At 50.5% G+C, this 14,733-nt stretch overlaps 1 protein-coding gene across 1 annotated transcript in view; it reads right to left on the bottom strand.

Annotated features, from left to right (window-relative positions):
• Positions 1 to 2,493, bottom strand: part of VAC14 (VAC14 component of PIKFYVE complex) — a 59,277-nt gene extending 56,784 nt beyond the window's left edge. The window contains exon 1 of the mRNA XM_066194464.1: positions 2,363 to 2,493. Coding sequence (XP_066050561.1) covers positions 2,363 to 2,466 — 104 coding nt within the window. The 5' untranslated portion in view covers positions 2,467 to 2,493. The remainder of the gene's footprint in view (positions 1 to 2,362) is intronic.
• Positions 2,494 to 14,733: the final 12,240 nt, after the last annotated feature.

Here is a 14,733-nt window from a genome sequence, read left to right on the forward strand (position 1 = left end):
TGCAGACTTAGGCACCTTGAAAACTCTGCCAAATAATCATCTTTACCTTAACTGTCAAAAAAGGTACAAAAGCTTTCACTGCCTAACTCTATAAAGAGTTTCTTTGGCACTGTATGAATCTTGCACTCCCAAACAGATGCCACTGGCCAGTCAGGCACTTTATAATCCAGGAAAACCATTGCAGAAGACGTTTATGAACATTTCCTCCCCAAAATTACAAACACCGGCTCTGCTCTGATCTTGCTCTGCACAAAGCAGCTGCTCCCATTTGCCCTGAGGACATCAGGCAGCCCCTCCCTCACTCTCCAAAGCCAAGTTCTCCAACAGTTACAGCCCGATCCACATCCAGAGACTGCTGCTTTAGGGATAATGGCTCCATTTCCAGTCCTGCTCCAAGAAGAGAAACACACTGAGCTCGAGCAAGACAGACCATTGGGGTGATCATTTTACTGCCTACATTTCAGAGATACAGCTTTGTTTAAACAGGAGCAAGTTTACAGACTTCCTTCATGAGTTTAAATGACTCAAGATTTAATTAATGAGGAAAAAAGGGCAGCATCAGAGCCTGCAAGCAGCAGGAGCTGCTCCTGCATTATCAGCTGAAGGAGGAGGCTCCTGAGTAAAGAGGCAGCAAGTACCTCCTGGCCTGATGCCATGGACATGGAAGTGATGCTGCTGGAGCCATTATATGAAGGGTTTTAGATGAACTCAACCTGTGAAATCTGTAGAAAAGGTTGGCCCCTGTCTTTCTCCTCCTCATACTCTTCCCAAGTTGTACTTCCAGCTTGATCAGATGAACTGCCTGACCCCAAAGCAGACTTTGGTTGGTGTAAGGTCAGCACAAACCCTTAATCCTGGGGCAGAGTAAGCTGGAGCAGAGCTGCTTGAGTAAGGCACAGAGTACCACCACTGACAATGCAGCAAAGGGGTTACTGAAGTAGCCTGGAGGCTGGAGTTATGAGGACACTGCAAGAATCCCGCCCTGCAACACTTCAATCCACCCACAATAAATTATTCCTACAACAAAGAGAGAAAACTAAACACACCAAACAGCAGAAGGGGCTCACTGGGTTGGGTTTTAACAGAGCACATCCTCACCCCTGTCCCAGGTGCCATTTTTCTCTGCTGACCTCTCACGCAGCACCCTCCGTGTTTGAGGCAGGCAGTTCCCACACCACATCCCTCACTGAACTCTCAGCAGAGCGATTCCACCCCCACATCACTGACTGCCCCGAGTGCCTGACTGCTCCCCTTGCAGGCTCACCATGCCCACATCTCCCACCCAAAACTCACCCACCAGCTTTGGACCATCAGTCCCAGGCCTGTGCTGGGCTGCACCCCGAGGTGATGTTTCAGATCGCCTGCAGGAGCTGAGCTCTCAGGCAATGCCCAGAGAGGACACAGTCCTTCCCAGGGAAAGCTGTGCCCAAGCACAGCACCCAGAACAGCACAGCGAGGGTGAAAAGACAGGCAGGGAACACATAGAAGCAACACCAGAGGGGCATGGCCACACCAGAAAGTGCCTGCAGATCTTTGCCTGGGATGCTCTGAAAGGAAGGCCCCAGACCTGCTGGAACAGCAGCTGTGCAAGAAGAACCACGGCAACACCCGATGGCCGGGGGTGACAGTAACACTTCCCATCTCTCTAGACAAGATCCAGCACGAGTTAAGTTTGGGTGAGCTCTCAGAGGAGAGGCAAGATAGCACCGTGACTCTGAACGTGTCGCAGCAGAACAGGCAGTACCTCTCCCAAGAATTCCTACAGTGATGCCACTCATGTATTCACCTCGCACAGGGCTGTGCAACTGCACCGGGCACCCACCGTCAGAATGAGCCTCCTGTCAGGGGCTCTTGGGATGCGCCTGGAGCCAGGGGCTGCTCGCTGGCACCCAGCAGCTGACACACTCGGGGATAAGTTTCAGTGCCCGGTGGAATGGGGCCGGGAGATAGGGAGCAGGTCTGGGAGAGATCACTCCTGCCCGAGCACCGCCCACGGCGCTGTCCCCGACAGGGGACAGGTGACACTCTGTCACCTTAGCCCCTTCCCGGGGCCGCCGGGACCGCCGGGTGCCAGCCCAGTGCTCCGGACGTCGCGGGCTGACCGCCACCCCCGCAGTGCCCAGCTTCCACCGGGCAGCCGGGCCGCTCCCTCCCGCCGCCCGGTGTACGGCTGGACCCACCCAAGCATCACGGGCCGGCTCCCGCCACCCCGGGGCCGCAGGGAGCCCCAGCACTGCAACACCTCTCCCGCCCTTCCCGGGGCGCCGCGCCGGGCTCCCTGACCCCAGCACCGGGGCCGCCCACACCGGCACCGCCCTCATTCCCGCTGCCCTCCCGGTTCCCGGCAGCTCCCGCCGCTCACTTCTCTATCTCTAGGGCCGCCACCTTCCTCTTCTCGTAGAGTTTGTCGGTGAGCGCCCGCACCACGCCGGGCGTCAGCGGCGACAGGTCCCGCTCCGCGTTCATGGCCCCGCCGCCGCCACCGGCGGCCACGTGACCCCGACCGGGACGCGCGGACACGTGACCCCGGGGGGCGGCGCGCACACGTGACCACGCCCCGCCGCACAGCGCCCCCGCGCGGCGCGGAGACACGCCGCACCCCCGGCTCATTAAGCCCTGGGGTCATTAACAGGAGCGTCGGTAGGGAGAGACGCCTTCCCCCGGACAGCCCGAGGGGGGACACTCCCGGTCCTGGTCACAGGTTTATGTCTAAGAGGATTTAGAAGCACTTAACCATTGATTAATTTAATATTTACAAAGTGATCCGACAGACTTTGCTGTAACTGCAACAGTCACTCAATTACCTATAAAGTGTTTAAATTAAACTCACACATGCACTCTCACAGACACGCAGGTTAATGTTGTTAAACGTCCCCAGCTATGCCTATTAAAAATTTCCCTCAAGTGCCAGTGAAATACTTGGATTGAATGCCTTGGTGTACCTCAGAAGGGGAGGGTTGAGCCTCAAGACGTTGGGGATATTGGCTCAGGCTGCAGCACTTCAGCTTGTGGCACAGATTGTCTGTGTATGGCTAAATTCTCTCCTGCCCAAAAGATTGCCCGTCTTGTGCCAGCATTATCTGGCCACCTCACACACACTTCACAGAGTGCCTTTTGAAGGTGAATGACACATCTGATTTTGAGGTGCCTGTGAAGTCCTTGGCACATCCAGCATGGATGTGTTGTACCTAGGAACAACCAGGGAGTCCAGACTAAATAGGAATTACTAGCAAGGGCAGGGTTGACAGCAAAACAGATGAATGTGGTGAGCAGCTGTGCCAGGAATCTGCACCTCACTGTGATTTATCTGAGGTTTGACAGAGAAAAGTAAGAACACAAGATGCCACTTCCCATACCATGGAGCCTTGTCTGTGGGGCTGATGCCCAGCTCTCATTCTATCTGCTTCCAGCCAGCTCCTGGCATATAGAAAGCTGACCTAAGAGGGATTTTGGCTTCTGCTGGCAGGCTATCGGCTCAAGGGCTAACTTTGTTCATGTGGGTACCTTCCCACATGCAGCAAAGACCTCAGAGAGTCCACTGATGATGTGATAATCCCACACAACTAAACCTACCATGTCTAGAAGAACAGAAAAGCTTGCAACTTGCTATGAGGAAACCCTGCAAAGAGTCCATAAGAAAAGCCTGGGGGACAGAAAGCCCAAGGAGGAGAACCGTGTCTAACATTTGGCTGCTGCTTGGCCACGTCAAGAGCGGGGCACGCTTTCCCTCTCTGCATGATCACAGTTCATAGCTAATGAATTTACCTTCTCCACAGAAGTCCTCAAAATAAACTGAGAAAAGGAAACAATGACACAAGTGTGAATACAGGATGGCATGTGGATTGCCACCACAGTGCCACTGGTCCAGCACTGAGAACCCAGCATATCTCCCCACTACAAACACAGCATTTAACACAAAGGTCAAGTAAAATCAGACAGAAAAAAAACCTACTGAAAGTAATGAGCAGAATTTGATTAAACCACAACCAAGTTTAATTAAAATGTAGTAAACAGGGATCAAATACTATCTAATGAAACTGGGACATCACACATGCCCCTGAGAACAAAATGTGAGTTGAGAGACAGGGCAGAAAAGCCTCCACCACCTTTCCTGTGTTGTATTTAGCTGAAGAGGACAGACTGGTCAGAAAATCACATTTCCAAGAAAAACTCCCTTCCTGGACAGCAGAAGTCTATAATTTGCTTATGAAGAATTTCTGAGACCCATTCCCAGGTCTGCTATTTTTTGGGGGAACCTTTCCTTTTGGGGGACCTATTCTTTTGGGGGACCTGTCCTTCCTGGACAGGTATGATGCCATCATTACGAAGGGCCAGAGGGAGTTTCTCTGAATCACCAGCAGGTGCCTCTTGAAGCAAAGGGTCCTCTCTAACATTATGAAGGCCTGGGCACAGGACCCTCACCCAAGGCAGATGCCCCCTCTCCACTGATACTGAAGGTCAGGCTTTTGGCTTTAGTTCTATGTGGCTGCAGGAGAGGCACAGAAATAATTTCAGCTGGCACAAACCCAGTTCCCACTGGGCAAGCAATGCAGCAAAACACCCACTGTGTTTTCCCTGGCAGGTGCTCCTGTACCCCACAACAAAGGCCCCCCTCACCCCTCTCCCTCCCAGTTGATTTAGGGCTATTCAAAAGAGGAATCTGCTTCAAAGAGACAGAGCCTTCCAGAATAACACTTTAAAATCATTTCACTTAATTGAATCATGCAGTACAGCAGGTAAATAATGAGGCACCAGATGAGACATGGCAAATCCCCTGGCTGCAGTGATATGAGACATATGCAACAAGCAAAAGCACAGCATGAAAACAGTACAAAAGCAAGAAGGCAAAAATAAATCAACACTACCATCAGTAAAGATTATTTCCAAGGACATTAAAAAAGAAATTGCTTATTAGGGCAGAAAGCTGACTTCCCTCGTTCCAATTCAGCCACTAAAGGGTTGGGGAAGGCCAGGTCAGAGTTCCACTACAGAGGTCCCAGGGCAGAGCAACAGGGCTTCTCTTGGATACGGGCTCCAATCACTCCGCTAGCACAAAATAGCTTAATATACTCCAGGGAATCACCCAGGATCACCTCATTTTACAGAAACAAGGAGGAAATCATGACTGCTGACTTGCTGGCACAGAAACTGCTTCATCTAAGCCCTTGTCCATGGAAAGCCCCAGCTCAGCTGTGGCACCTCTAAAACACATCCAATTGGCTATCTAATGTTTCCCTGTCTTTGTAGTCATTTAGACAGGCTGAACTATCATCCTGATTTTTCTGCTCTGCTCTGTCTAATAGCAGCTACTGCCTCTCAGATCATCTCATGCTAAGCACTCTGACATTGTTCTTACAGATTAAAAAACAATCTTATGTCTAAACCCACCCTCACATACTTTACAAAGTGCCTCAGAAAGGGTGGGGAGGGCATTCAAGTTTGCTCAGCCACAGTGACCTGCTCTCCCACCTGCAGACACATTTCCAGCTGGGCCTTATGAAATCCCAACAAGTTTTTTTGTGTGGCCCTTCTTGATGCACAGCACCTTCATGAGCAGACCCTGGAATGCAGAGAAAAGTTGCCAAAAGCAGGTGGAGGGAGGTGGAGGAGAAGGAGCAGGGCTGTTAGCTCTGCTCGGAGGTCCCTGTTATCTTCTGCCAAATTAGATTAGGCTTTAATTGCAACCTAAAGGGGAAATCTAATTTTGATGCTAGAACAATGCTTATATTTTACAATAACAGAGAAATAAGCACATTCCAGTGAAGTCTGTGAGGAATTAATTTCCTCTGGGGCCACTTGTTGGCCGCTTGCCTGTTTCTCTGTATTCCCATACTTTAGAACCAATTGAGGGTTTTGGAAATGGGAATGCTGAATCAGTGTTCAGCTTTTAATCACCCCGTCTCCCCCTCAATTGGTGTTGCTGGACCTGAGCCTGCAGGCACTTGCTCCTCCTGATGCTGAGTCACCTGAGTCTGCTGAGTTGGTGGCAGCTGAGGGTCCCGAGCATCTGGCAGGAGAGCAGCCTCTGCTCCAAAGGGTTTGGCATGGCCCCGCTGCTGCCTCTTTCCTGCTGGGGATGCTATGACAGCTCCCTGTCCTGCTCTGCATGTTAATTAAGCAGTAATGTATTTTCTCTGGGTCCCTCAGCAGCCACCATGTGATTGTGCATGGCAGAGCTGCAAATGAAGATGGTCTCCAAGCTATTAACACCTCAAATTGCTCATCAAGAGCCCGGCAGAAGGGCAGCATGTCAGATATTATTTCTGGTCCACATTAAGCACCGTTGGTATTGTAAGTGATCAGAATAAACTAATTCAGTCTGACACCAAGGGAATCAGGTATCAAGACTCGGGAAGGTGAGATCAGTAGAACTGAAACATCCCTACATCTAACCTTGCTGGAGCCCATCAGCAGAGCCTCCCAGCATCCGTCAGACACACACTTTTATTTTGGCCAGGTGTGAGAGATGGTTTTTTCCCTGCCTGGACAAGACTCCTGTGTGCTTAGATTTTTTTTTTCTTCCAACTGTTCAAGCCATTCTTTCCTCTTCACTCTTTAGTCACTGAAATGTCTTCCAGAGAAATTTTCTTTCCAGTAGAATAAATTAAGTTCTGGCCCCCCAGCTTCTCTTTCTGTGGCATTACCATAATATGGGCCTTGGCCAGTGGTGGTTCCATCATGGAGACACCTGGTATTGGCTCTGTCAGACATCAGGGAGGCTTCTGGCAGCTTCTCACAGAAGCCACCCCTGTAGCCCCCCCATGCTACCAAAATGTTGCCATGCAACCCAGTACGTGTCAACCTTTCACTAATCTGTAATACTGCTCAGATTTTATCATTTGGCCTGCCACTATGTTTGTGTCAGAGGGGAACCTGCAGAGAAATCACAGTGGGAATTGCATTTCCTGTAATTACATTACATCCTCACTGCTGGATAAAGTCTGCCTAAAAATGTTGTTGTAACTGCAGGTATATTTCTATTTTTAATGCCAATTTTTTTTTTTTTTCTTTTTAATGACATTTGAAATTAAGTTATTTTCTCCATGGGAGCTCTGGAGGGCTAGGGGTATTTTGACAACCCAGAAACATTCAATCAAAATAGTTTAAAAACTGAAGAGGATCTTTAGGCAGGCTGATGTATAGGCTGGGATTTCTGTTTGCCCCTTTAACCCTTTCATTGTAAATTCAGTTCCACACCCGAGAGATGGGTCATTTGTTGTTTTGCATTCTCCTTGGGAACTGACCCTATTTCCTTCCCCCGAGTTTGAGCTAACCCATGAAATCTAAGGCAGTCTCATGACTTTTCTGAAAGAGATAAGCTAAACTATTTTAAAATCATCTTTTCAAAAGCCTTTCTATATAGAAAAGCCTTCCCTGCAGGGAAGGAAACTCAAGAAAGAAAGGGAAAGAACGCACGTGCCTGGTGTACTGTTATTTTGCCAGGCACTTTTGAATTTTTTTTTGTGTAAAACTCTCTTGAAGTGGCCTGTACATCATCAGGCTCCTGATGTGGAGGCACCAAGTACAGGGGCATCAAAGTAATGCAAGGATGAGCACACATACTGTGCCCCATGTCCCTGACTGGGATTCTTTTTCCTCACCTGTTAGGCTGTGGTTTTCCAGTGCCATCTCCTGCTGCCAGCACATGGTGCTTTTTTTGATGTGTGCTAAAAGCAACAGTCTCTTCTGCAGCCTTTTCCCTTTTTATGGACAGATACAACACACAGAACTGTCCCAGCAGCTTCAAGAAGATGACCATCACTGTCTCCCACTTGGAGAGAGAGGCGCATTTCTTATTTGAGGATGATGGCAAAGCAGAAATGTTCTTTTGGGACTGCTCCAGCATGAGGCAGAATCCAAATCAGAAGCAGGCAGAGGATGGGCAGATAGGGCAGGCACTTTAGAAGTGCCCAGACACTGCTCCTGCTCACTGAATACTCTTTGCAGGTTTTTTTTTTTGTAGGGACTGGTGCAGGAGCTGAGCATTTGGACAGTCCCCACTTCCATTGGCCTCTTGGAAGGCAAATTCATCTGCTGCATCAAGGAGAACCTGGAGCTGGTGGTCTTCTGCCTGGACTGCCAAGAGGTGCGTGTGGAGCTGGGGACCAGCCCCCAGGAGCTGTGTTTTGGTAGCTGCTTCTGCACTGATCACTCATCCCACGGGCACTCTGAGACTCTGTGACAAAAGGAAAAGGTTTTACTCTGGTTTCAGAGGCACAGATGGAGCAGCTCCAACGTGCATTCAGTAGCGAGGCTGGTGTGACCATCCTCCTGTCTCTACAGGACAGACAGCAGGACCCTGGTCCTGAGAAACCACATCCCACTGTGAAAATTAAAAGGTAAAACTACATCTGTAAAATGTTAACCAAGGAAGCCAAAAAGAAAGCCTGGGTAGTGTTCCAGGGACCACATATGTAAGAAAAATTAGTTACATGAACAGGACCTAGCATTGGTGAAAGAAAGCCAGGCGTATAAGCTGGATGTCACTGTGAGATATGAATATACTGAAATATCTTTAGAAGAGGCTGCGATGGAAGAGGTGAGGAAATACCAACACCTCAAAAAACAAATTCACGAACTAACAAATACAGCAGACATTGTGCTTACAGATTAAAAACCAGTCTCACCTCTAAAAACACCCTCACTTAATTCACAAAGTGGCTCAGGAAGGGCAGGGAGGGCATTTAGAACGGCTCAGCCGCAGGGACCTGCTCTCTCACCCACAGCCCCAGCACAGAAGCGGGCCGTGCAAAGCCCAGGCTGCGATCCGGGGTCCCACACGGGCACGCCATGCCCCGGGCACAGCAGCTGAACTCTTGATTCCGCAGCGGGCCGAGCCGAGCCGGGCAGGGCAGGGCAGGGCAGGGCAGGGCCGGGCCGGGCCGGGCAGGGCAGGGCAGGGCAGGGCAGGGCCGGGCCGGGCCGGGCAGGGCAGGGCAGGGCAGGGCAGGGCCGGGCCGGGCCGGGCAGGGCAGGGCAGGGCAGGGCAGGGCCGGGCAGGGCCGAGCCGGGCCGGGCAGGGCCGGGCAGGGCGAAGCTGTGACAGGCCCCTGAGGGCCCGCACAAAGGCCGCCCGCCGGCGCTGCAGTGGCGGCGCTCGGCCACACGGGCGCGCCCTCAGCCCGGCCCGGCGCGCTCCGGCTCTGAGGGCAGCGGCCGGGCGGGGCCGGGGCCGGGCGGGGCCGCGCACCGCGGGCACCGGGCAAAGCCTCCGGCCGGCTCACAGCCGCCACAGAGGCGGCTGAGCTTGCTCGCTTGAACACAGGAACACGCAGCACAGGGGCTCTTACACAGTGTCAGCCACGCTGTTAAATGCCAGGATGCAAGCCAGAAACTTACTTTCGCCCCGGGAAAGGGATTCCTTTGGAAGGCATTTGCACAGTGGGAGAAATGAACACGCAGGTGGAACAGCACTTGCATTATCTGTGTATTATTTATTGTCTCTCTCCCCACGACGCTGTGACACAGCAGATGTTTCTTCACCTCTGGAGTGAGTCCAGAGGAGGCCACCAAGTTGATCAGAAGGATGGAACATCTCTCCCATGAGGAAAGGCTGGGAGAATTGGAATCGTTGAGCCTGGAAAAGAGAAGGCTTTGAGGTGACCTAATTGCAGCCTTCCAGTACCTGAAGGGAATTAACAGGAAAGATGGCGCAAGACTATTTACAAGAGCATGTAGTGACAGGATAAGGGGGGAGGCTTTAAACTGAGAGGGAGTAGGTTTAGATATTAGGAAAAAATTCTTCCCTGTGAGGGTGGTGAGGCACTGGCACGGGCTGCCCACGGAAGCTGTAGATGTCCCACTTGTTTCTAAGATGTCCTGTGACCTAGGGCTGATTTTAAAAGAAACCTCCTCAGAAACAGAGATGTCTTGCACTTCATAGCAGAACAATCCAGGCCAAGGCTGGGAATGCAAGGAGGAAGGCAAGGAGCAGAGAGCATCTCCTCTGCCTGCAGAGAGAACTCATCCCAAAAGAGAGGGGCCAAAGGGCTGTTTAACTGCTTCCACCAGCACTGTGGAGCTGATACAAAGCCTCCTGACAGAAGCAGGGCAGCCTGGAGCTGGAGGGACTGACTACAAACTGTCAACCCCTCTGTGCCACTCTGACCCAACCCAGCCACTCCTCACATGAGACAAAATGCATCCAGGAATTAATGTGGGAATTTAATGGGAGCACAGGTGGATTGACATCAGGGAGAAAGGAATCTTTCCTACGAGGGCCAGGACAACTCTAAGACAACTACTGGTCCCAGCCTCTGAGATGTTACAAAAAAAAAAGAAAAAAAAAAGTCTCAGCCTGTGTGGTGGTTTCTGAGCCTGCTGGGGACACAGCTTTACACCACTTCCCACACCCACCTCCCAAAATAGAGCAGATAGAAATCACACTGCTTCTGCAAACCACATGTGAAGAGTCACATGGAATGACACGACCCTGCCAGCTCAGGCTGTGTAAGAACCACCAACATCAGGACAGAAAGGTAATGATAGCCCTGAGGTCCCTGCCAGCACTGAGGGCACCAGATGCCACCACCCCCCTTCCACATTAAATGCAAGAGTTTGATGGAACATCCTGAGTTGGAAAGGACCCACAAGGATCATGAAGACCAACTCCTGGACACTCAGTCGTGCTGATACTGCTTCCTTACAGCATTGCACCACATGTGCAGCATCCTTGGCCAGGCCCTCAGGGACCACCCATTAGGATCAGCCAGGGCACTATGAAAACCACCCTCCCAACAAAGCACCAACTCTTTCCAGGTGATCCCAGGACAAAGAACCAGAGACCACACAACCAGGAGGTATTTAAATGGCCTTATATGATGCACTTTGAATTTCTCCTCCAGGCAATCAGATGCAGATTAAAAGGGCACTTTGGAGCAAGCCATGGACAGCTCAAGGATGTCTGCAAGATTTGATTTTTGAGTTCGCTGAGAGTCTTAAGCTCCTGCTGAAACCCACACACCACAACTGTACCATGACTCTCAAGAAAAAAGTCAGAGAAGGGTCTGAGGCCCCTCAGGCTTCATCCAACATGGCTCATGCCTCTTCCAGAGTATTCCTATGGGATGTAACTCATCCAATTTTTCCGGGTGCAGGTGCTAAAGCTCCTCAGCCACTTGGTCCAAGGTGAGCTGGACTAGGGCCAGCCACAATCAGCACTGCAGGCTGGCACAGCAAGTCCTCACACAGATTCATCCTTAGGCAGCCATACTTCCCTCTCGTGACAAGTTATGACCCTGGAAGTAGTCTCCACTGACTTTACTCTGGTTATTCCGACTTGCACTGACTGTACAGATGACAGAAGCCATTAAATCTTCTTCTTCATGCTTTGCACAGCAGCCAGGGGATTTATAAGCATCAGGTGAGCTCTTGATTCTCTATGAGACAGAAAAATGCTTCTCCATCAGACTCCAGCCAAAGGTCCTTCTGAACAAATCAGTAGCTCTAACATAAATACAATTTGCAGTCTTTGTTCAAAACTAAACAAGCCCCAACAGCTGTAATTTGGAGGTGCTATTTAAAGAAATCTGCACCAACTACAATCTTAGCAGCTACTTCAAAAATCAGCTCTGCAAACAGATGACTATTGACTCCTGTAATGGAGAGCAAAGGAGGAGAGATGTGTTCCAGCTGTCTCTGTGGCCAGGATCTGGATATCCGCCATTTTAAGATGTCTTCATAGGGGCAAGTGCTGAGAGCTTGAAAACACAAAGAATATGGATGCAAAAATACTATGTTAACAATATTAGGAAGCAGTGGGAAGCCAAAGAACTGGTTGAGCATAACTACCTGAGAGCACCAGGCTGCTCCTGGTTAGATCTGACAGGCAAGCAGAAGGCTTCCAGCCATGGAAAGAAAGAGATTCTCAATCTGTCCTCTTAGGGCAAAGGCTACAGGAGAGGGAACCTGGATCTCAAAAGCTGAACCCTGAGGACAAGCTCACAGCATGGCTGGCGGGTTCCCTACCTGCCAGTATTGCTGTCCTTCCATGGGGCCAAGAGCAGGGTGAGAAAAGGAGGGAGCTGAAATGATGGAGCACGTCCTTAAGTCCTCGCCTAAGAGGAAACGTTCCCGCTCGCCTGAACCACTTCTGCCGAACCCCAGAAGGTGTCTCCACAGGCCCGTGCTGGTGCGGCACATCCCGGGCAGGCAGCGAAGCCCCAGCCCAGTGCACCCTCCAAGTGGGATTCTGCAGCAGGTCACTACGGGCCACGGAAGGAGTAGGTAAAGCTGCAACGATAATGAGCACAAAATGAAAAGCAAACCAAAAAAAGCTCCAGTTTCATATACTTCCTAGGGTCGAATCCCAAAATAAATCAGACACTGAAGCTCCACCCTGCTGAGTATGCCGGCATTGCCATCTATCTCCTGCCCAGAAGGTGCAGGCATCCTCACCCTGGCAGAAATCAGATTAAGGGTGTGCGGGACTTTTACCCCATGTAAAAGCTGAGCTAACATTGCTGCTGAGTTACTGTAAAAGGTCACTCACATGGTACATCAGAATTCCTCCCTGCTTTACCTAGAGCAAGGCAGGCATACTCCCAGGATGTGCTCACAGTCTAGTGGTTCCACAGAGCTCCTGGAGATGGGAAGAGGGATGACCAGATAGGATTGACCTGATCCAAGTGACACTGGGGACAGCTGGGGACAAGTGGGTGGTGACAGAGGCCAGCAGGCAGGAAAGAGGTGACAGTTACCAGTGAGGGGGAACATGCAAAGCAAGCTCCCAGCTGGAAACATTTCCTGTGGAGGAGAAGGATGACTCTCCCGAGGGCAGAGCCACTGAAAAGGCAGCTTTGAGTCAGGCACTGTTGAAAATCCATGGCATGGCATCTGGGCCCAGAGGACCCCCGGGGTGCCCGACCCCCTGGAACTCCTACCTCCCTCTGCTACATGAAGCACAAAGTGGAGAGTAAATCAATCCTTGCTCTATCCCACACCACTGATTCTGGGATGGGCATCTCTATGGCTGCCCTGCTCTTTGCTGAACCCCATTCAATCTCCCTGGAAGTTGAAGCCCTCCCCTTGCTCGGCTCCTGGCTGCCTCCCTGTCCCAGTCAGGGCATGCAGATGAGTGGTGACATATCCCTAACATCCCGAAGTCCTCATACCTTAACCCAACTGCTACTAGTTCTCTGAGTTGGCAAAGACAATACACAGCAATCTGTCAGAGTTCAAGCAGCATCTGGATGATGCTCCTTGTCATGAGATTTAGTTTTAGGTTGTGCTCCCTGTCTAGGAACCACCCTGGGCTAGAAGGAATCAGCACAAAAATCCCTGGTGCAGAGTTACATCTAAAAACATGTAAAAATTTGGCACCTGGATTCAAATTTACCACGAGGGGCTTAAGCCTCTTCTTCTAAGAGTTTAAAAATTTTTCATTTACCCTCTGAAGACAGGGAGGTACCAGAAACGAGCACAGCCATACTAGAAATGGCACTTTTTGGCAGAGCTGTGCCAGGGGTTCAGATGGATTTTCTCTGTGGGAAAGCTGTTTGATGCACAGCTTGCAGGAAGCAGGAAAAGAATGAAAGGTGAGAAAAGATGGAAAAATTAAGAGAAATTATGTCTATGAGATTATGCCAACTTACCCATCACTGACACATGCAGTTACAGGTGTTCCCACCAACAAATCAAAAAGAAACATCAATGTTTTGTTTCATAAACAATATAGCTCTGTAGAAACCGGCCTTGAGCCTCTTGCACCTCCTGCCCAGAGGGAATCCATGCAGGAGCCATCCAGGCAGCTCTGGCAGAATGGCTTGGTTAGGAAGAGGGATGCTCTTCGCAGAGCCTGTATACCTTGGGCTCCCTACTGTGAGCCTTGGCTAATGAAGATCTGCAGAAGGCAAGGGAAGAAGTCTGGCTACTCCCCAGATTTGCAGCTGAACAGCGCTGGCAGAGCAAGAAGTCACCTTCCAGCCAGCACTGGCTGACTGACTCCAAAATCAAAAGGCAATCCCCACCTAACCCCTGCCCAGTTTGATCCAGGCATAGATGACACATGAACATCTCCAAAAAGCTTGGTCCTGATAGCGCAGTACAAAGACAGGGAGATAGTTAAACACCTGCCAGCACTTGGGATGTGCAGTGCTTTCCCCCCAAACAATGTTTTCTCCTTCACCTCCTGTACCCTCAATTCACCCCTCCAAAACTCAGTCCAGTGAGGAATGACAGCTCTTAGGTTCTGTCACTCTCATACAAAGGAGGCAGCTGAGGCTCCCCAGACCCAAGTCTAAGAGTTAAAGGGACTCTCATGCAGCTATTCTGGGCTCCAACTTCCATTGCAATGTCTCAAGTCAAAGTCCTCCAGATGTGTGACAGTGGGTAGAAGCCCTGAGGCAGAAGGAGCTGCCTCAAATGTGCTGCAGTGCTCTCAGAGCCCAACCAGAAAGTGCCATGCCCAGGCCTGAAGGCAGGCTGGCTGACTTGCCAGCCAGAGAGCTGGGAAAAGAGCAGCAGCATGCTGGAAGAGGCAGAGAGATGGAAGGTGCATGGTGACTATCACTATGCTGGAGATAGAAAAGAAGTCCATTGAAAATTGAAATAATTTCCACATTGAAATTTTCCACAATTTTCCAATTGAAATATAGGAAATCATCACTGCCCATCTTTGTCCTGACAAAGAATCACTGTCCCACGTCTCATCTCCAGCTTTGTGTCTCTATACAGTTTTGGTAACAATACACAGTCACTGACAATCCTCTCCTTGGTGAGCATCTTAGTTACTTT

The sequence above is a fragment of the Chamaea fasciata genome, unplaced genomic scaffold (assembly GCF_029207755.1).
Source record: "Chamaea fasciata isolate MVZ Bird 193981 ecotype frontalis unplaced genomic scaffold, bChaFas1.0.hap1 SCAF_12, whole genome shotgun sequence".
NCBI classification, from domain to species: domain Eukaryota; kingdom Metazoa; phylum Chordata; class Aves; order Passeriformes; family Sylviidae; genus Chamaea; species Chamaea fasciata.